General features: G+C 43.0%; 1 protein-coding gene across 1 annotated transcript; it reads left to right on the top strand.

Moving 5' to 3' along the window:
* Positions 1–2187: 2187 nt before the first annotated feature.
* On the top strand, positions 2188–21059 carry TMEM242 (transmembrane protein 242). Its single transcript, XM_053293958.1, has 4 exons — positions 2188–2438; positions 6779–6879; positions 12847–12984; positions 20626–21059. The coding sequence occupies exons 1-4, from the start codon at positions 2297–2299 to the stop codon at positions 20722–20724; spliced, it is 480 nt and encodes a 159-aa protein (XP_053149933.1). The 5' UTR covers positions 2188–2296; the 3' UTR covers positions 20725–21059.
* Positions 21060–22620: the final 1561 nt, after the last annotated feature.

Raw genomic sequence — 22620 nt, 5'->3', positions numbered from 1 at the left:
ATGTTCTTAAAGGACGGCGTACTCTGCCCCTAGTATGTCAATCATCCCCCTCACTCCTGCTGTCATTCAGGTCACATGTACAGCATTCATCTGAAAATGCAAACGTTGTAAGTGTAATGGTGGGTGCTTCTGTGATTGGCAGTCTTGGGTCTGCCAGTCTTGGAAACATCCACAATCACACCTACATCATTAACCTTTTCAGACAAATGCTGTGGGAGGGAACGATTGACACACCGGGAGGGGGAGAGGGGCAGAACTTCCATTCTTACTTTGGACAGTGTGCATGAGTATGCCTAGATGTATTTGTTAAAGGGGATTTTAGTCTGTTACTCCTCTGGGTTATTCTAATGTGGTATTTTACGTCCGTCCAGATTGCAATCTGTTTGTTATGCACTTGCAAATTTGGTTTCAGGTTAAATCCTCCCAAGTCAAAGAGCACAGACACGTGCAGGGGTTATGTGTACATATGCAAGCAAGCATGGAAACAGTGTTTAATAACAACCAAATCTTTTTAGACAGAGTGAGAAACTCCTGGTCTTCATCTCATGCTTATTTGTGATTTTATTTGGGGAAAGGTAGACTTCTTTTAAATTATTTGAGAGGCTGACTCCCCACAACCACCACAGATTATCCCACAGAATCTAGACCACAGGTCAGGTTGCCAACATTGAGGGACACAAGTTTGTGGGGGCTGGCTAGGGGGGGCTGGGAGGTGTATGCAGTGGTAAACAAGAGCCTGAGTATCACTGACATATATGTAATTGAATTATATGCTATTGAATAAATGAGGGAGAAATGCTGTCCCTATAGGGACTGGACTTGAGCCTGAAACGTTTCAGAGGCCATTATAGAAGCCTCCGAAACGTTTCAGCCACCGGGGCCATTTCAGCTTTTGGAGGCAGCAGGGGTGCCTCTTTAAGGGCAGGGGAGGGTGCACTTACCCCTCCCGCTGCGTTCCCCCCACCGGCACTCCATTTTTTGCAAAGCCTCTCGGAGCGAAAACATACCTCCCTGCCGCCCCGTTGCCATTCTTGGCCAGAAGTACTGGGCACACATGTGCCTGTTGCATGCGCGCACATGCATGGCAGATGAGCGCATGCACACACAGTACTTCCGGCCTAGAACGGCAACGGGGCAGCAGGGAGGTACGCTGCTGCCCTGAGGGGCTTTGCAAAAAAAAATGGAGTGCGGGGGGGGTGAGTGGCAGGAGGGGTAAGTGCACCCTCCCCTGCCCTTAAGGGAGCACCTCCACCACCTCCGAAATGTGGAGGAGCGGTTCTGGGCACATCCCTAATAGGGACCAACATTTTATCCCTGAAATGAGGGACATCCTGCGTAATGAGGGACAGTTGGCAACCCTAACCACAAGGCTTACAACCAGAGAGCTCAGAGGCACCAAAGTCCAAGCATATTTGCAGCAACGAGCACTTGTAGCAACACATCCAAGTTTTACTCAAGAGGCAGGGTTCATCAAGTGTTGTAGTCCCACTTCTGTGCAACAGTTGGTCTCAGCCAAGAACGTGAAATAAAGGAGTGTGTTCCCCCCCACAACCACCGAGTAAGATCAGTCAGCCGCCACCCATCTGAAATTAGGGGGAAGAGACTTCCAGGCTAAGTCGTGAGGTGGGGGACTGGAAACCAATCTCTGTCTGAGCACAACCCTCTTTCCAAGATACTTGATGCTTTTGCTGTGGGGCATATTTTGTTTCTGGCAAGTTTCCTCTTTGCTATGAAGCATTTGAATGTAAGATGTCTGTTCCGAACAAAGTGATACAAGCCGCCCGACACATTTGCTCTGACTCTAAATGTATATTCAAATTTAAAAAACCTTCCAAGGCAAAAAGGAATCGCCATCAAACGTTAAGCTTGCAGAAGGAATAGCGAGGAAGTATTCCGAACAGGAGCCCGCGCTACTTTGGAAGCCCTAATCTCTAGGTGTGCTAAATTACAATTCACGCTTCGCGAGCACAGAAACAATCGCTTTGTCCGAGCCTTGCACGTAAGTAAGTCCCACTAAGTTCAACGAGGTTTTTTCTAGGTTAGTGTTCAGCCCTAGTTATTAAGTGGAAATAGATCCCGGACCTGAGCGTGGTAAGCCTAGGCTCAGAGAAAGCAACCCATCGAAAGCTTACGTTTACCCAGTCGGTGGGCTGGGCTTGTTTTGGTTTCCGTTGCTGAAGTGGCGTCTGATCCCGGCAGCACAAGGAGAGTGAGTCCGCCTCCAGCTGCATCTCCATCCGGGTGGCGGTGAACAGGAGTCTCTCCACCGCCTTCCTCTGTAAGCTGGACTCGAAGCATGGGGCTGGCTCTGCCTGAGGCGGGTAGCTGTGAAGCCAGCCAGGGGAGCCCCATGGCAGCGACGCCTCAGCCTTGCGGGAGTCCGAAGCCTGCCACAGCTCAGGCGAGAGAAGCGCCGCACCAGCTCTTCTTAGTCAAAGGTTCAGAGTCCTGTCCTCTCTTTTCCGGAGGGAGTAGTGGGCTGGGCAATTACTAAAAATGAAAACCTTCCGGGTGGATGCAGTCAGTGTCCCTTTCCTGATGCAAAAATACTGATCAGAACCGCAGGTGTATGCGTGTGCGCGCGCTCAGTTGTGCTTGCTCAGAGATGAGGTAAAGGCGCTTTGTGCATGCTCAGTGGTTCTCTGTGTATGTTTCTCATGTTCCTAGTCCTAAGCCCCTTAGCATAGAATTTAGGGCTGAATTTCCTTTCCAATTAAAACCTGAGAAGAAGCTTGCCTGCTTCAGGAATCTCAACAGTTATAGTGATGCCTCTACTTTCAAGCCTGCAGGTTCTGGTGTGGTGACAACAGTTCATGCTCCTGGGTTACACACAGGGGTGTAGCAAGGTTGGAGTGGGTCCAGAGACAAGATTTTAGAATTCCACCCCCCCAGAAGCTCAGCTTATATATATGTATATGTATATATGTATATACACACACACCCCTATGTGCCACAATAGAACATCATCCTAAATTATTTTTTTAAAGGTTTTGTAAATTGTGGGCGATGCAAGTCATTTAATGGTACCAGAGAAAGACATGCTGTTCTGGTAGCTCCAGGTCTTAACACTCACATCAGTTTCGGAGGATGGATACAACTGAAGGAAGCCCGGCGTGTGCGCGGCTGGGGGAGTCAGTCATGTGACTTGCCTCTGGGGGCCCCCCAAGGCAGTGGGCCCCCAGACAACTCTCCCCTTGCCCTATTATAGTTATGCCCCGGTTACACAGGATCACATCTTGGAGTTATTGCAGGGGAGTGTGCTGAAAGTGTGACAGTGTCAATGTCGCTGTGCCTGCTCTGTTCTCGCTTTCAAAACTTTATTCACTAAATGTGTGGAAAGCGGTGTGTGTTTGTCTGCTAGCCCTGGCCTGCATAAATGGCAATCCTGATTGCATGTATAGAACCTGCAAGCGTACAGCTGCACTTCTGTAAAGCCCATTCAAGTGTTAAATTGCCCATGTGTACAAATGTCTGTACATGTGTTTGTGTGAATGACTATATGGATTCATCTTAAAAGTGAACCCAGGTACAGCTCCCCTCAACTGCAGGACACAAATAGGAAACGTACGTGCATTGCTCATAATGTGTTGTTAACTGTACATGCATACAGCTCTGTACATGTGTTCACTTTACACAGATTGCATGTTCATTAAGGACAATCTGTGAATAAGACTACACTGCTGAATGTGTAGGAGGGGAGCAAGACTGGATGGTGCAATCTGGTTTCTCCTTCCATGTGTTCAGTGCATGCAGCGTTGAGAACAGGGCTGGATGCAATAGAAATTAACATGTCCCGCTGCACATAAATGACCTGTAAGTGAATGAAATTTTGGCATGTCTTGTTTTCTGTCAGTAAGGTCATACCTCTCTTAAAGTTAATTTATATATATATATATATATATATATATATATATATATATATATATATATAAACACACACTCACTCTTTCTTCTAAGAAATTAGACAGGATAAAAGATTGTGCTATCACAAAGTCAAAATTTAACCATTTATAATACTGATAGAGATATACATAGTAATTGCTAGGCCTGTACTTCAGTGGCGCCAAAGCTTTTGCACCTTCATGCAGGTACTGTGCAGAGGTAGCCATTCGCAGCATAGCGATCTCTGTGAATACTATGCTCTTCTGGTAGAGGGGAGGCTCCTTTTAGGGAAGCTAAGCCCCATACTACCCTGGAATGGTACATGGGGTGCAGCAGTGCTTAGAAGAAATATTACAATATCGCAGAATATTTCTTCTGTAACTATATACTGTATCATAGACTTCCTTAAACTTGTTAATCTTCCTCATTAACAAAGATAAAAATGAACAGAAAGTTAAGTATGGCTCTAAAAATCCTGGAACTGTATGTTCTTTTGCTTGGTTCCCCTTCTCAAAAGCACAGGAAAGGGTTCCATCTGAATCTTAGTTAGAAGGCAAAGAGCAGCTTAATGCAAAATCAAAATTCCCACACTGTGTGTGCTGTGAGTGCACATGTCTTCCCTTCCACCTTTCTAGCTCACTGGGTTTCCTTTTAGGGATGTGCATGGAACCGGCAGAGGGTGGTTCGAAAGTGGGGGGGGGCATACCTTTAAGGGCAGAGGAGGGTGCCCTTACCCCTCACTCCTCCCACCACGTTTCCCCGCTGGCACTCCATTTAACAAGTCCCCGTTGGGGCGGCAGTGTACCTTCCTGCCACCCCGGTGCCCTCCTCAGCTGGAAATAAAGAATTACCCGGCGTGCATGTGAGCGAGCATGCGCACGCGTGCTGGGTACTTCCTTCCGGACGAGGAGGACACTGGGGCAGCAGGGAGGTACGCTGCTGCCCTGATGGGGATTTGTTAAATGGAGCACCGGAGGGGGAAATGCGGCGGGAGGGATAAGGGCACCCACCACCACCACCCTTAAAGGTATCTCCTCACCCACCTTCAAACTAGCGGAACCGCCGGTCATTCAAACCGGTTTGGAGGCCCATAAAGGGCCTCCGAACCAGTTCCGTGCACATCCCTAGTGCCTTTGCCTAATCACGTGAGGAGCAGTGCATCTAAACTCCCCCTTTACATGGTCTACAAGTTTAGACTAGTACTTGTATGCATGTTTAGAGTTTGTGTGTAGAGGAGCAATTCGGATGAACTTCTCCCATGCAGTAAGAGAGAGGGAAAGAATATGCCATGAGAGCACATGTGCTCATTGTGTGTGGAGTGGATCGGAAGATGAAGTATCCTCTGAACTGGCCCTATGTGAGAATAATTATATGTCCATACAGATCAGTACATAAGTTCATTTTATAACATACATCCGGCAGTATGTTTGGTGAACATACTGCCGGATGTGGCATGGCCCATTAAATACCAGCACGTGTCCAAATGACAGCTTGGTGTAACTAATGCTGTGAAAAGCAGGATTCTGTCTCCATTTGGAGAGGAAACTAGCAATGTGTAACGATTCTAGAGAAGCACTTGAAAGAGCCATGTTGCCTTGACGACAGAGAGATGTAGAGGACTGGGTTCTTCCCAAGCGATACCTCTGTGTAGGGATGTGCATGAACCTGTTCAGAGGCCCTTTTACGGGCCTCCAAACAGGTTCGAACACTGGGTGGCTCAAAGGGTTCGAAGGTGTGTGTATGTGGGGGGGGTAACTTTAAGGATGGGGGAGGGTACACTTCCCCCTTCCCCCTGCTGTGTTTCCTCCACTGGTGCTCGCTTAAAAACTGGTCCGGCAGGATGGCAGTGTACCTCCCTGCCGCCCCGTCCACTCCTCGAACCAGAAGTAGCCTGTGTGCATGCTGGGCGTGTGTGTGCGCGGATGCATGGGCTACTTCCGCTCCGAGGAGCAGATGGGGTGACAGGGAAGTATGCTGCTGCCCTGCCGAACCAGTTTTTAAGCGAGCGCCAGTGGGGGAAATGCAGCGGGGGTACGTGCACCCTCCCCCGCCCTTAAAGTTATCCCGCCTTCAAACCAGCCCCCGCTGGTTCCATGTATATCCCTACCTCTGTGTGCTCAGAATGCGTACTTCTGGCACACCTTGGTTCACTCTGCAAGTTGTATTAGGTAGCAGTGTTCCCTCTAACAGAAAATCCCAGATGTTGTTGACTACAACTCCCAGCATCCTCAGCCAAACTCCATTGTAGCTAGGGATTCTGGGAGCTGTAGTCAACAACATCTGGGATTCCCTTGTACAGGGAATACTGTTAAGTAGCTATCCATATATTAAGTTGCCTGTGATTTAAAATATTTTTTTAACAAATGTATATACTGACCAAAACTTATGTCTCTGGGTAGTTTACTACAAATTAAAATGGAATTAAAACATTTAAACAATTTAAAATTTAACACAATGTTAAAACTGCTAAAAACTATTAAAACTATAAATCTAATTAAAAGACTGGGTGAACAAAATGTGTCTTCACTGCCTTTTAAAAAGTTGTCAGAGATGGGGAGGCTGTTATTTATTCAGGGAGCACATTCCAAAGCCTCGGGGCAGAAACGGAGTAGGCCCGTCTCTGAGTAGCCACCAGATGAGCCAGTGGCAACTGTAGATGAATGTCTCCAGGTGATCTCAGTGGGCGGTGGGAGTCGTGGTGAAGAAGACATTCTCTTAAATACTGCATATCATATTATAGAGGTTTACCAGACAGCTTGATAGCTGTTTCTTTCCTCCTGGAAGCGGCTGACAGTGCTTAATTTCAAATAGCATTTTAAAAGTTGGATTTTTTTCCCCTAGAGGGAGGAGGGGAATTCGTATTTATTTATTTTTCTTGTTTTCACTGTGTTGGCAGGTGGAATTTTTCTTACCACAATTGCTACTGCAGGAATTCTAGCAGGTTTTGGTACAACACTTGCCATGGCTAAGAAGAAAAACCCCACCTGGTTCAATAAGGTTTGTTTGTTTTTAACTTCTTGGGATCTGTGGTAAATCTTTTCACTTCCTAACAGTATTATTGCTTGGTTTCTCATAAGCAACCATCACTTCAAAAATGGAGACATGGGTTGTCTTTTAAAAGAGATATTATGATGATATTTTGAAATACTAGTGGGGCTGGAGATAGAATTGATGATAGTTAAAAAAAAAACAAAAAACACCCAGATTTTTAAATTGAGTTATGATGTCTCTAAATATCTATCTATCTATATAAATAAAGCTGGTTTAAAATAGAATCTGAATTTAATGCAATGCAAAGTTTAAAACTTATAAATTTCTTAAAATGGAATTATGGCCATCAAGCAGATTGAGTTAAAGGCTGCTTTCCTATCGTAAGAAAAAAAGAAAGTACCTGAGATTAAGCATATTAAATTACATGATGATGTCACATATAGTATTTATTATGATGTAATCTTTTCATTCATTCATTTAATTTCTATACCGCCCTTCCAAAAATGGCTCAGGGCGGTTTACACAGAGAAATAAAAAATAGATAAGATGGCTCCCTGTCCCGAAAGGGCTCACAATCTAAAAAGCAACATTAGATAGACACCAGCAACAGTCACTGGAGGTACTGTGCTGGGAGTGGATAGGGTCAGTTACTCTCCCGCTACTAAATAAAGAGAATCATCACATTAAAAGGTGCCTCTTTGCCAAGTTAGCAGGGGATGATCTTTTAAGTATCATCCCCAGAGCATATATGGGAGATTTTAAACCTATTTTGTCTTTCAGCTATCTGAGTTCAGCATAAGACTGTCAGACTTGGCAGCCTACAGTGCTGGTTTCTCATCAGTTCTCCAACAAAAGATGTGACTGGTGAGGAGGAGTGGGAGTAGTTTCTGCAGAGTACTAGCCTCCTATCCATGACCTGCAACCTGTGACTTAATAATCCATGAAAATGTTAGACCTTACTAGGCAACACAGGTTTTTCTGCTTTTTTCCATGCCAGTGTGTTGAAACTTGTTGTCGTTGTTCAAGTGCACAGAAGTGGACATAAGAACATAAGAAGAGCCCTGCTGGATCAGGCTTAAGGCTTTCCTAGTCCAGCCTCATGCTTCACACATGGATGCCTCTGGGAAGCCCACAGGCAAGAGATAAAGGCGTGACCTCTCTCCTGCTGTTGGTCCCCTGCAACTGGTATTCAGGTATTCAGAGGCATCGTGCCTCTGAGCCTGGGGGCAGCCCATAGCCATCAAGACTGGAAGACATTGATAGACCTGCCCTCCATGAAAGTGCTCTAAACTTGTTTTGACTTTATTTTGGATATCGATCATATGTGCAGGAGTAGTGTATGCACTACTTACAGTGTTTAGAAAGTGTTTACTGCAGCCTGGCTGGATAAGCAAGTTAGGTGAATTGGAAAGTAGCTTGTCCGTTCCACTTGGTTGAGCGGCTGCAGCCATCAGTCCATTCGTTCACATTGGTTTTGGCAGATGAAATTGCCATGGCATACCAAAGAATGATGTGGGCAGCTTTGCCTTCCCTTCTTCATCCCACTTGCTTTGCCTTTCCCTCTTCAGTGAATCAGCTCTCCATTTACAGTTCAGTGGACTGGAGATGGTCATCCAATACTAAACCAATTAACTCAACATACCTAGCTATTGAGAAAGTACTTAAGAGCCATAACTACAGGACTACTGTGCCTTTGCAGGTAGTTGAACATGACTGTAAACCCTGAAGTACTTTAGTAGCCTTCAGTAATTTTACAAGGTATGGAAATTGGGAGCATAGATTTAGTAACGTTCTGGGTTGTCCCTCAACTTATATGCTTTTCTCCTCCCTCACCCTGCCCATGACAATCCGGGGTGAGGGCTGTGAAAATATTAAACATTATCAAGGGCTGCCAACTGTCCCAATCTATGCGGGACACCCTGCATTTTCAGGAGGAAATGTTTGTCCCGACTGGGACAACATTTCCCCTGCATTTTGGTTGCAGGCGGGGGCAGCAGCAGCACGCACAGCCAGCAGCAGCGCCGCCGCTACCTGCTGCTGCTGTGGTGGCGCTCCCTCCTCCTTCCCCCAGCCAAGACAGTGCTGCCGCCACCTCCTGCTGCTCTCTCCTTCTCCCCCCAGCAAGCCTGCCAGCCAGGACAGCGGCATGGTGCACACGGTGGCCAGCAGCAGCACCGCTGCCATCCCAGCCCAGCCAGCTCCAGTCCGAGTGACTCCTCTTTGCGCAGATGCGCGTGCCCAGCCAGTAGCAGCACCGCGCCATGAGAGTCCCTCTCGGAGTCGGGGACTGGAGGAGGAGGAACTCCAATAGGAGCAGTTTCTGACTGGCCAGTAGCCAGCCAGCAGTGCCACCTCCAGAGACCGCTCATTTTGGCTTTTATTTAGCCATGAAGTGCCATATTCATTGAGGGTGCTAAACAAAGAAATCAAGCACAGTCTTTAACACACACAGGCTGACATCCTACTAAATTACTCTCAGAAGTCAAAGGAATATAGACATAGGAAGCTGCCTAAGCCTTATACCATGTTAGACCCTTGGTCCATCTCGTCCCGTAAATATCTACCCAGACTGGCAGCGGCTCTCTTAGGTTTCAGGCAGGAGTCTTTCCTAGTAGTCTTTCCTAGTCCTGCATGGAGATGCCAGCGAGGGAACCTGAGACTTTCTGCATACAAAGCAAATGCTCTGCCATAGCCCCATCCTCAGAAATAAGTTGTCATTTAGAGTAACTTAATCTGAATAACCCGTGCTAATTGGGGAAAGAGGCACCTTCCAAAATGGGGGTTCTCTCATATTTAGCCAGAATAAAGGACCTATTTTTCAGCCTTCAGCTGAAAATATAATTCATGTAATAATTATTATTAATATAATTCAATAATGTATATGTCACTGATACTCAGGCTCTTGATTACCATTGCCTACACCTCCCTGCCCCCCAGCCAGGCGCCCCCCCCGCCCCGCAAACCTCTGTCCCTCATTCTGGCAATGAATGTTGGCAACCCTACCAGTGGGTCACAAACTGACTAATTTGTCATTATTAAGAGCCATTGAAATGAATAGGATGTCAGTTATTCATAACTTGTTCCATTGATTTCAGTGTGCTCAGTCATGACTAATTAGTCAGTATGTGATCCAGAGGCATTTCTGGTTTTTATTTTGCATACCAATCTGCTGAGACTTTTGTTGTTCAAATGCATATAAGTGCCCTAAGTTCATTCAATAGGAAAATACGCCCTACTGTGTAGACAGGAAGTAACAAACATGCGACTTAAATCCCTCTTCTTAAAATAGTAATTTATCACAGCTTGCTCCCCCCCCCCCTCTTTTATCAATGAGATCTTTTCTTCTATGCCAAAATACTGGGGAAACTCCAAAGTGTTTTTTCTAGCAATTTGCTCATCACTTGTCTTGAGGGTCTTTAGCCTACATCATATGACAAAACTTTTCTGTAAACAGTTTATGCCAGTATGTTAAAGCCTTGAGGCGTTATCTCATGTGCAAATCCTCTTGAACTAACACAATTGGATCAATATCCTCTCATTATTAATCTTCTACTTAAAAATTTAATAAAAATTTCCAAGATGGAGGTCATTTGAAAAGTCCATGAAATATTCTCTTCATAATACTAAGTAGAAAGAATCTTCACTTTATATGTTCTGCTTGAATTCTTCTACACAGCAAATGACCTATCAATATTAACTAGGGATGCTATGGATGTTTTGACAATTATTGATATGAAGATTCATGAGCTACTTCACAAACGAGAAGATTTGTCCAAATTAAAATATAATGTGAACATAAGACGGCTGAAACAGCAGTTCAGTGAAGTAGTTTATCTATTCCATTGACCAATCCCCTTAGCAGAAACTCTGCACTACCTTTTAACCTGAGGAAAGTTTAAAAAGCATGTAGTGAATCTGATAGGCTATCTGCTGAAAAGGAACACAAATGGATCTTATCTACCTGTGGATGGTGACTCATAACCTTTTGAATTATTTTTTGCCAACAGGGGCCCTGGAAGCATGGGGGTGGGGGCTAGAGTCCTACCAAAGATTGACTAGTGCAGGCTGAGCTCTCCCCCCTGCCCCCCCCCCCAGGGTTAAGCAAAAAAGATATTGGTTGCAGTCAAGAATGGTTGACTGATTCATAAAGGAGATGTGCAGTCCATTCTCTCTAGGAACCAGCAGTTGATTGCAGCGTTTTGCTTGCTGTGGTTGGCAGGAGAGCAGAATTTAGCTGTGGAGGGAAGAGCCTAGCTAAGCTGAGGTCAGACTCTGCTACTGTGTGTGGAGAGAATGGCTGACATCTTGTCTAAATTTCCTCAAAGTTCAATTTAATTTAAAAGGACAAGTTAGGTATATGTTTGTGAGTTGAAGTTCGGAGGAAAGGCCAAAGTCTTTAACAGTAATCTTCCAATTCTACCATCTGATTAAAATTAATGGACTGACAGTCTTTTCGGTACAGTTAACTGAGATCCCTTTTGAATGCAATCTTTAATTGGACTCATGTCACTTCTTGAAGAACAGCAGGATTCATCTTACATAGGCCTTACTCATAGGTGAGTGTGCATAGAATTGTAGGTGATTAAAGAGCTGCTTTGTAGGCCTCAACTATTTTGGGGTAAACTGTATAGGATTGGTTTGCAGTTGAACTGGTCTGCTGCAAACCAGGCAGTTTGAGCAGTTTGCTTGCGAACTGCTCCAAACTGGTTTGTCAGTTCGACCAGACTAACCACTCGGTCTGACAAACCGGTTCGCAGAGCAGTGGTTCAGTCCGAATTCGGACTGAACTACTGCACATGGTTTGTGCACACTCCTAAAACTGTGCTGCGTCTGCAGGTTGGACGGAAGCAAGGTAAGCCCAAACTCATGATGATGATTTAAAAATGTCTCGGAAGAATTAAAAGAGATGTGTGCTTAATGGCTAAGGGTCTAGGAGGGGGAGAACAAAACAAAAAACAGATGTACAGTACATTCTGCTCTCCTGCTCCACTTTTAAAAAGATCAGTGTTATATTTCCCCTTTCTCCAAAGTTTACCCTTTTATGAGGGAGCCTGAAGTGATCACCTCTGGCAGAAGATTTAAGGGCAGAAGGAGGGGGAAGTGCACCAGCTTTCCTAAGTGGCTAGCATGCATGCTTGCTCTCTCTCTCTCTCTCTCTCTCTCTCTCTCTGAGTGAGAAGAGGAGGAGAAAGAAACTAGTTAGCTCAGCCACCACTAGGGTGGGTGGATGGAGAACAGCAAGGCATGAGAAGTACTCTTGCCTTGCTGCTCTGCCCACAACCTCCATGCTGACCGGCTCAGTTTGGCTACCTACCCAGTTCCCTCTGTTTCCCTTTCTCATAGAGAAAGGATCATGTGTGTGCATGTATTTTGTAAGAAAAAGCTGATGATTTGACTACTTTCAGACAATGTCCAAAAAAAAGACATAAAACACAGGAAGTAACATTCATTATGTTTTGACTGCTTTGAGGCCCCACACTTCAAGAATGTTTTTGGGATCTGTGTTTACCAGTACTTGTATGAATATTTTGCACAAAACCTAATACAGTTTTATACTGATTTAAGTGTTCTGTGGCTGCTACCTTAAGGATTTTGGGGTATTGTAGTATTATTCAAATCCTAAGAATCATCTGTTATTAAGACTTAACGTTCCAGCAAGACCACAATGATCAGAGCTCCTTAAAAGGAAGCTGTGACAGTTATGCCAATTTAAATGTGTACATGCCCTCATTTGTATGCATATATTCATAGATATTGAAAAAAATGGGAGAGCAAACCAAGAGAGTGTTTTAAATTGCTCTCCAGTGAACATTTAATGACTTTGACATTTGGAAGACTAGGAGTGAATTTATGCAATCATATGGGTCAGGGAAACCATCTCACAAGGTGATGTCCCCTTTCCATTCTTACTTGTTGAAAGTGTGTGTACATTGTTTTTTCCCCCCCTCCATTTTAAACCCCCAACCTTCCTAGGGTGTGATTGCTACAGCTGCTTTGCCAGAAAGTGGTCCATCGCTTGCCTTGCGAGCCTTAGGATGGGGTTCACTGTATGCCTGGTGTGGAGTGGGACTGGTCAGTTTTGCAGTGTGGAAGGCATTGGGAGTTCACAGTGTAAGTATCATTGCTCTTAAAATGACAATACTCTTAAAATTACAAGAAATTCTAGTTTCTTGTTGTGCTAACATGTACTCACCAGTGCACACAGTTACCGGTAGGGTCCCTGTCCTTTACAGATTTGTATACAATCATGTTTCTGTTACGTTCTTCCACAGTGTAGATGTATTAAGAACACTTAAGTGTTATGGTATATGAATATGGTGAGATTAAAGCACAGAACATGTAGATTTTTTTAAAAAAGAGGTTTTTACTAATTTCTCTCCAAAAAAAGAACAAAATCTGAGCTAAACTCGGGCTGTGGTCTTTGCAGACTTCCTAGTTCTTGAGTGTGTTGCTGTGATGTCACAGAAACCTAGAGGCCAAAGAAATGGGGCCACCCACCTTTATCTCAGTTTCTTTGGCATTGTAGATCAACATCAACATCCAGAAGTTGGACTACAAGCTATTGGTGGAGTAGATTACTAAAGCAGTATTTTATTTTATTTAACACATTTCTATACCGCCCAATACAAAAGTCCCTGAGCTTTTCACAATCTAAAAACACATGGAAAAAATGAGCAGGATCTGCCCTGGTTTGTTTTTGAATGGGAGACTACATGATGTGAGCATTACAAAATATGCCCCTTAGAGGGTGAGGCTGATCGGAGAAGAGCACCTGCATGCTTGCATGCAGAAGGTTCCAAGCTCCCTCAATGACATCTGCAAGATAGGGCTGAGAGAGACTTCTCCCTGCAACCTTAGAGAAGCCGCTGCCAGTCTATGTAGAAATACTGAACTAGAGGGAGGTATATGGCAGCTTTCTAAGTTCATGAGTTTTTGATACAGTACACAGCAGCATACCATGCCAGAACTGTAAGGCAAAGTGGTGAGGGGCAGGGGAAATGAGAATGCTTATAGTCCTCTTGGCACATGCTCTAGTGAAATAGCACCAGGTGCAGTGCTTGTCTTGCACAGTTTCAGTACAGAGTAATTATTATAACACTGAGCAATACAGCAGTGCTTTGAAAAGCAAAATGCCTCTGTGTGTGTGTCTCTGTGTGTATGAAGTAATGATGTGAGAAAGCATTTAGGGAGAGTGTCATCTAAAGATGCAATGGAGAAGACTTCTTGGAAAGTCCTTCACTGCACCACAGCTACATCTGCTGGCAGGAGAAGAAATGAGCCAACTTTTAAATAGCAGGTTTCCAACTGCATTTTCATTTTCCTTTCTTGCTTATAATAGTTGCCTTTTAATGCATTATTTTTCATTGCTGTCTTCCCTTTAATCAAGTATTGTACTAATGGGAAGATTCTTTCCCTTCTGACATTCAGTTCCTAAAACACATTCAGGACCTAACTGAACGCTGCACATGCACATGTGTGTAACCGTGTCCTCTTTCTTTTTTATTTTTCTGAATAGCAAATTTGCTTTGGGTGAGGCAATTTAGAATGGTGAAGAGGCAGGGGAAGAAAGCGGTGCTTGAACCTTTTCCTGCTCCAAATAGCTCCCACAAGTTTGTTGCCTCCTGCAGAGTTCAAATCGGAGAAACTCCACAAGATAAATTACATTGGGGTTGGGGGAGAGCTGTTCAGACCAGAGAAACGGGAAAAGGGTTAAAAATGTCCATTAATTTCACCCCCTTACCCTCCTCTGCTCTAAATTTCTTCTTTCCAAAATAGCTTTGATTTTAAAACGAAAGGGTCCGGGCACTATTACATGCATTTGTGTGTAAGTTCCACTGACTTCCGCATAAGTCATCTATAGAGATCAATTGGACTTATTCAGCATACTCTCCTTAGCACTGTATTACCATAGTTGGACATCTGTAATTCTTGCATGAATGTGTAATTCTGACACTTTTTGCTGTTTCTGCACTGTGCTCCTGCTGAACATGGAGTACTCCTTGCGTTCATTACAGATTTCCATTACATTCAGAGCTATGGTAGTTTTAATCTGCCTTGGTGTCTCAGAGCAGAAATAACAGGTAACTCTAGCACATTAACATCTTCTATATCATTGCTCATTGCTTTCTTGTATTTGTTTTTAACGCTGATAGTAATGATCTGTGGGAGTACCTACCAGGGGAACAGGAAGGATTTATGCTGCAGCCACCTATTGCAGTGCATCACTGTATTCCTTGCTTGAATGGTAACAGTGTTGGTACCATAGTAACTCCATAGCAGTTCCCTATCGAGTCTCTTTAAATAGCAGCAGCCCCTGCTGCTAAATACGCATTTGAGTCCAGGGACAATAGAAGGAAAGTTGGGGAAGCATCATCTTCATTTCCACAGGAGATGGTGGTCCACCATGCACATTGCAGTTTCTCCAGTTTACACTGTGAGCACTTCAGGTTAGCTGTGAACCTGATGAGCTTGCATGACATCTCTAGTTTGTATACACCTATCCTGTGGCAGGTGTCAGTGCTCATTGGCTGTAGCTGCAGCCTTTCTTCACCAGGTACTGTATCCTGTGGTAAGAGGGTTAACTGCAGCACTTAGGAGCAAGTTGTTCCTGAGAGCCAACCTTTAGCCTTTAATTATGAGGCCAATGTTGAGCATTTTGCATAGTATTACAAGTTTGGTTTGGTTTTTAAGGTACAAGCAAAGCATCTTGCATCCCACACAACAAGTAGTACAATAGACATGTTTCCATCTGTATGTGAATACATGCACCGAGGAGCTGGAACGATTTGACTGAGGCCTCCCCACATATGTACATGCTAACCAAGTTGCTTTTATCACTGCATCATGAATGAAATGGCCCTGGGCTAAAGCTCCTTTAGTTCTTGCTTTTTAACCCCACGCCCTAAGCCCCCTGTTTTGGGATGGATGTTTATACCAGTGCAGAAAGTGGGTCCTTGGATATCCATGAACAACCATCCTACAATACTTCGCCTGCACTGGTACAAGGACCTAGGTGGCTGTGCCAGTACAGTCGATGGAAGCAGGTGGGAGAGAGGCAATACACAAGTATCCCTAGCCTCCTTCTACTCTGATGTATTGGCATAGCCTTTTCTTTTGTAAGGATCAGGATGCAAGAGGCCCACAATATCCAAGTCTGAAGAAATCCCATATTTCTAGGAGCAAGAGTGTATCCAATGTGTGTAGAAGGTCTAAACTCTGTTTTCCTTGTGGCACTCAACCAATCAAAATAAATATTTTAAATATATAATAAATCTGCCCTGATACAGCACTTTGTTCTCTAGAAATATTTATTGGATAAGAGCCGGTCAAGGTCATTATGCTCAACAGAGAGAACATTTTATCTTGTGCTGCACAAAAGTCCTTGTGTCTTGAGACAGCAGATGGAGCAAAATGTGTTGTTGGGTTTTTTTCTTTCTTTCCAGAATAATTGTAGACTAATTGCAAGTATCATCACGAAGAAGCTATTTTAAAGGAACATATCTAATAATGACAACCTCTGTGCTAGCTCTAATTCCAGTTCCCATACAATGATAATAGCTGCATTATGTCAACAGAAGAACCACTTGATATAAATATGTAATAGTTTTCCATCAGTTATGGTTGAATTGTGGTAATTTATTTTTAGACAGAAGTAATAAGCAATATATCTATATATTTAGTTAAAGCTACAATTGCAGCACTTCCCAGCCATGGAAACTTAACTTTGCTTATTTGCCACTCCCAGCTAATTTTTTTTTTATTTTTTATTTTTTGAAAAAGCAAGAACAGGCCCAAGAACAAAGCTTTCAGAATCTGTAGTGATCCATGGCAATTAACAAGCAAGACGAACTGAGTAATAAAAGCGTTTTTGCTCATGGTGTCCTCAATAAATCAATGTTTTTATCACCTCAGAAAGCAGATGCTATCTTTTATTTCATAGCAAGGATGAGTCATAAAGGATATTTGTGCTTTAAAAAAATAAAAGAACTGTTGTTATTACTGCATATACATCTGGTGAATGTGAACCAAGGAAAATACCATGGGGAGGGATTCTTTGACCTTCTAATTTATAATCTTCATGACAAAAAACCTAATCTTTTTGTTTTGCACACATGTTGACCTTTGCAAGTGCTAAAATAATGTGATATTTTGTGCTTTCATCACATATAATTACAATAGAGAATAATAATTTAAATTTATTTATGTAAAAAAATTATATATGTACATGGCCCAGAGATGCAGGTTGAGATGCAGGTTTGGGGTGGTATATAACTGTTAAATTATATATAAAATCTCCTGCCATCTTTGTAAAATCAGAGCACCTCCCAACAATTAGAGCAACAAATTCAAAAAGAAAAAACAATGCATCTTTTAAAAATAACATTTCTAAAGGCAAATTGGATCATATTAAACTCCCGTAGAACACGAAACACTTGCTCTAACACACATTGCTGACCTTGATAAACCCAAGGATAAGCTTAGGTGCTAGACAGGAAGAGTTTGCCCATGAAGGTTCTTTTGGCCCTATCAGCAGCTTTCAGTACTGTGGACCATGGTATGTTTCTGGGCTGTCTAACTGGGATGGGGCTTAGAGGCATGGTTTGCGATTGGACCATCCTTCCTAAAGGGCAGGTCTCAGCAAGTGATACTGGGGGGTACCTATTTGACACCTTGGTCTTTAACATGGTATTCCACAGGCTTCCATCTTGTCCCCCATGCTATTTAATAACTACATGAAACCACTGGGAGAGTTCATCTGTAGATTTGGAGTTAGCTATTGTCAATATACTGATGACATGCACCTCTGTCTCTCATTTCCATCTTAGTCCAGTGAGGCTGTGGAGATCTTGAATCAGTGTCTCAGATCAGCAATGGGCTACATGTGGGAAAACAAGCTGAAATTCATTCTGCACAAGATAGGAGTGTGCTTGGTTAGGATAATGTCCTTGGTTAGGATAAGGCACTCCCCTGAAGGACCAGGTTCACAATATGGGAGTACTTGTGGGGAACCCAGCATTGCTCCTGGATGTTCAGGTGATTGCTGTGGCCAGGAATGCCCCAGGCTAATTGAAGAAAGAGGTACCTTTTAAAGTGGAGACTCTTATATTTAGCAAGAGAAGAGGGATCATATAACAGACAGCTAAGACTTGTTTCTGGTTGTAGCATAGAATTAATGCTATGACCCATGCTTCCCACTTGTCGGCTGACATCGTAGTACTTTACGTACAGCTGAATGTAATTGTTTGCAGAAGCTGAAGCCTCCTGTAAAATACTAAATTATCGCTAATCTTCTCTGCTTTTCCCTTTCTTTGGATGTTTGGAATGACATAACACACAGAACATAACTGTAGCATTCCAGCATTGATACAGTGTGAAATGCTGCAATATTTTGATGTTGGCTGATTGGCCTTTTGATGCCATATTCTTAGATTTCTAATTCCGAGTAATCCATGAATGTGTACAGTAATCTCGGTTGAGATTAGAAGGTCTTTTTTCCCTTCCATGTCTTGCTTTGGAGGTGAGCTGATATGTCCATATAAGATCAAAATCTATGCTTTGTTTTATTTAGTGAACAACTTGAGCTAGCAGACTGTCTGCTTTTCTTCTGGACTACAGTATTAGGATGGCCTGTTTCATAAGGATAACTTGGTATTTCTGCATGCTCTGATTGCTGATGTGACAGTGATCACATCTGACATTTGGAGGGAAATACATAATCAACAGCATCTCCCAGCAATGCTTTCATCAAATCCAAGGGTTCCAAATTTAGTAGAGAGCTCCCTCTCTCATCTTTATGCAATACAGAACAGAGAAAAGCTCATAGTCTGTTTTTACTGCCACTCAGCACTTTGGTTCAAAGAATCTCTCCTTGCACAGGGAAGCTAAATGTAAGCAGTTCTTAGTATCACAAACTCTAAATATCAGATGACACTTTATGTCAGTCTTCTAGGATCTATCCTGGTTTCCTATTTTCCAAACACAATTCAAAGTGATTTTTCTTTTTAACCTAAAAGCCCCAAATGTCTGGGGCGCTCCAAACCTTAGAGAGATACTGCCTCTTCCCCTAAGTTTCATGACAAATGTTTATATCAGCCGAGGGCATCTCCTTGACTGTCCCATCCATGTGCCAAGCTCAAGCAATAGGGCCACATAATGGCATGTTCTCAGTGGCTGTCCTCACAACTGCGGAATGCCATTTCCCTAGAAGTCCGTCAAATTCCAAGCCTGAATACTTTCCAGAAGAGCCGTAAAACTTTCTTTTTGGGACCTGATATTCAATAGCCTAGGCTAAGCAAGGGGTAAGTTAGTTTTAATTAGGTATTTTGTTGTGTTGTTTTAAAAACTGTTGGTGTTGCATACTCCCTGCCCCAGGAATGGGATGGCATAGAAACTGAAATAACTGAATAAACATTAAGCAGAAAACTAACAAATTTAAAAGGCATTGGGCTGACCCTGTAGAATGCCACACAATAAAGAACATACTTCTTTGCGGGAAGGGAAACAACCCTTAAAATCCCATCAGTCAAGCCTCTTTTTCTCCCTCTACCATTCAGTTTAGTAAGAACAGATGCACAAATGCTCTGCAATAGCACAATCTCATTTTTTAATGTGACATTTTGTCAGTAATGTACATTTAAAAGGCAGCATAGAATGAAAAATGCTTTTAGGGCCCTTTTTTAAAATTCAGGGGTGTTTGGGGTTTTTTTTTTTTGCCTGCTAATGCAGGATCATTAGGTTAAGATGAGAAAATAACTGTGATCTTAACTGTTAGAGATTATTTGAGGTGGTAAGGTTAGATATCTTATAGGGTAAAAAGAATGACAGTCTGAAGTGGAACAGTTTCTATTTTATTTTTTAAAAGAAAATCACCTAGGGTAGTTTTCTTTTCTTTTCTTGAGGCAGTGTGAAGAAAATAAAAGTTCTGCTAAGTGAAATGCACTTCAGAGAGTTGCCTTCAGGAGTCAAATGTACTGAGATGTTAAAATCAAGTGTTGTGTGTTACAAATTGTTACTATAGGCTTAAACCAAAGAACACTGTGTTAGAATGGGTTCTGCTATGCTAAGGGAAGAGAGAAATGTCTTGTCACAGACTAGCAGAAAGAGAACCATCCCTAAACACAGTAGCAAGGAAGACTCTTTCCATGAATGGTATGGAAAACTCTCTTGTTCAAGAACAAATCCTGCATGTTTGAGACCCAACAGGGTTCTTTGTCAAAAGACAAAATATAATGAATGCTCGCTATCTGCTAATATTGCAGGGAGATATACCTTCTATCCCATCTAATATAGACTAACTGGTTCCCTGATTTTATTCATTTATGTTTATGTCCTGCCTTTCTGCCTTGGAATTTTCATATGGTGCACATGGGATACACCAGGTGATGTTTTATTCAGGCACTGATGAGACCTATTTAGTGTTGACAAGACTATGCTCTAGCAGTTCCCTACCAGCTAGAATTGTATTTCTCTCTGAATAAGGCTTTTGCACTGTACCTGTGACAGTCTAGCTGCTCTCATCAATATGTGAAATATCTAACCTGTGAAGTAGAATCATCTATCAATGTGTTATTAAAGTTGAATTTATATTCCCTAATAAAAACACTCTGGAATTATAGCACTGTAAAGTCCTGGTTTTTACTTGTTGCAGACTTTCTATTTTATTCACTTCAAAGGAAAAAAAATCTTTATTTGATTAAGCAAGTCTGCTTTGATGTGTTGTGCCTACATTTATTTCTCTCCCTTCTCTTGTAGATGAATGAATTTAAGAACAAAATTCAATCAATATTTCCACCAATTCCTAAAAATACAGATCACCCTGTTGAATGGCAGGAAATTCTGAAATCCAAGTGAATGGCATATGAAGGAACTTAAGAGTGAAGTACAGATGGAAATGTTCCACTTCAAGGCATTAGTAAAAAAAGATGAGAGCCCATCAAGTCAATTGTATACCACACACCTCTTGGTTTTACTGGGCAAGAGCAAAATTTGCTGTGTGGTTCTGGCTGTTACCTCAGGGGATGGTAAGAACTATAATGAAAGTGAATGAAGTCGTGAATATGGATAAAACTCTGTGTGAAGAAGTGAGCTCTATGTTTTGGCAAAACAAAGAAACAAATCTCAAAGGTAAACATCAATATGAAAATGTTAACAAAATCAAATAAAAGAATTCAAAGAAACTTACCAAACAGTTACTTCTGTGCACTGTGTTAGCACCAACTATCAAAAGCCACCTCAGTTGAGTCTTCCCCACTGTCACAAAGGCACAACCCAGTGGCTTTGCCTGGCACACTCCCTTCTGTCTTTTGAGGTTGAGCAACCAAAAGAAAAGGATTGTCAGGACTCTGCAAATCCTCAGTTAGCTGTAAGGATGAGGGAGGCACTCTAGAAGAGCAAAAAATTGGCAGTCCATTGCCAATAGTCTTATCAACTTTTGGAGTGATATGCTATTTTGCCATATGTCTGTCATGAAACCCTCAGATGGCATACTGGGCAATGAGGGCTTAGAAGTCTGTGCAAAGACATGGATAGAGATGGAAATGAAAATGAATCACTCTTGAGTTCTAGTATGTCTCTTGGGGTAGGGAGCCCTGGGCTAATCGAGAGTGTGGCGGAATATCAAGGACAAGTCAATCACCCTTCTTGCAGACAGTGTCCTGGAACAAACAGAAGCTAGAAATCACAGGAAGGCAGGTTGCTTGCCTATAACAAATGTTCTTCATCTGTGCAGTCACACCTGTGTGGGATTTGATTCATGAGAGCCTCATTCAGAACTTTCTAGGGCTCAGGCTCAAGAGTTTCAGTGTGTACAGCACTACAGAATGAGAACACATGCCCAAGTAAGTGTGGCCTGAGCCTCCTCCCTCAGTTCAAATAGACCACTGCAAGAGAATGCCAAGAAGCAAATATATAAGGAAAGAGCAGCAGCAATGAGGAAGAAGGGCTGTGTGATTGCACAGATGACCACTTGAAAATTGTTAAGCAACTGGTTTCCTCTTCCAGGCCTCTGTGCACTCATATGTATAGGAGACTGTCAAGCTCCCTTTCCTGGGAGGAGGGTGCAACATTGTTAGGTAAACAAGGATTGTAGAATGGCTGTCAAAGGCAGTGTCAAAGCAGTAATGTGTAGCCAGGGTGTAATAGCTTGACAAATGGGGACAATTGAGCCCATTGTGTTGGCCTAGCAGAGTTAACATAAGAGGGGTTGAGAGGAGGCTCGGAGTCATCTCAATGACACATGGAGGCCATTGATACAATCAAAAATTGTGTTATACCCAGGTTTGGGAGCTGTATATGCTCCCAGATTTTGGTTATGTGGAAGCAAGGTAGGAGGAAAAGCTACCTAGGTTTTCCTCCTACCTTGCTTCCACAGAACCAAAAATTGGGAGCATACACAGCTCCCAAACCCGGGTAGAACACAGTTTTTGATTGTATCAGTGACCTCATGGTGTGGAGTTTGCTGAAAGATGGCCACCCTGTGGGCACAGAAGGAAAGGGCATCTAAAGAATACTTGGAAACTGTTGGAGGCTGGTAAAGGAAAATATACAGGAAGGCAGATGCCATGTCTCATACGGAAAGGAGAAATGGTCTTGGGAAAGGAGGAAGGAAGGAAATATCCATGCATCTAGCTGGACCTGGAGGATGACCTTGTCCTGCTAAAATACCAGGAAGGGAGAGTAGACTAGAGGGACTAACCTCTGTTCAAAATAGTATACCTAGATAATTTGCCTTACCTTATCCAGGAAAGT

The sequence above is a fragment of the Hemicordylus capensis genome, chromosome 1, assembly GCF_027244095.1.
Source record: "Hemicordylus capensis ecotype Gifberg chromosome 1, rHemCap1.1.pri, whole genome shotgun sequence".
In the NCBI taxonomy this organism is placed as follows: Eukaryota; Metazoa; Chordata; class Lepidosauria; order Squamata; family Cordylidae; genus Hemicordylus; species Hemicordylus capensis.
The sequence above is the reverse complement of the archived record's forward strand: the minus strand, read 5'-3'. Positions and strand labels throughout refer to the sequence as shown.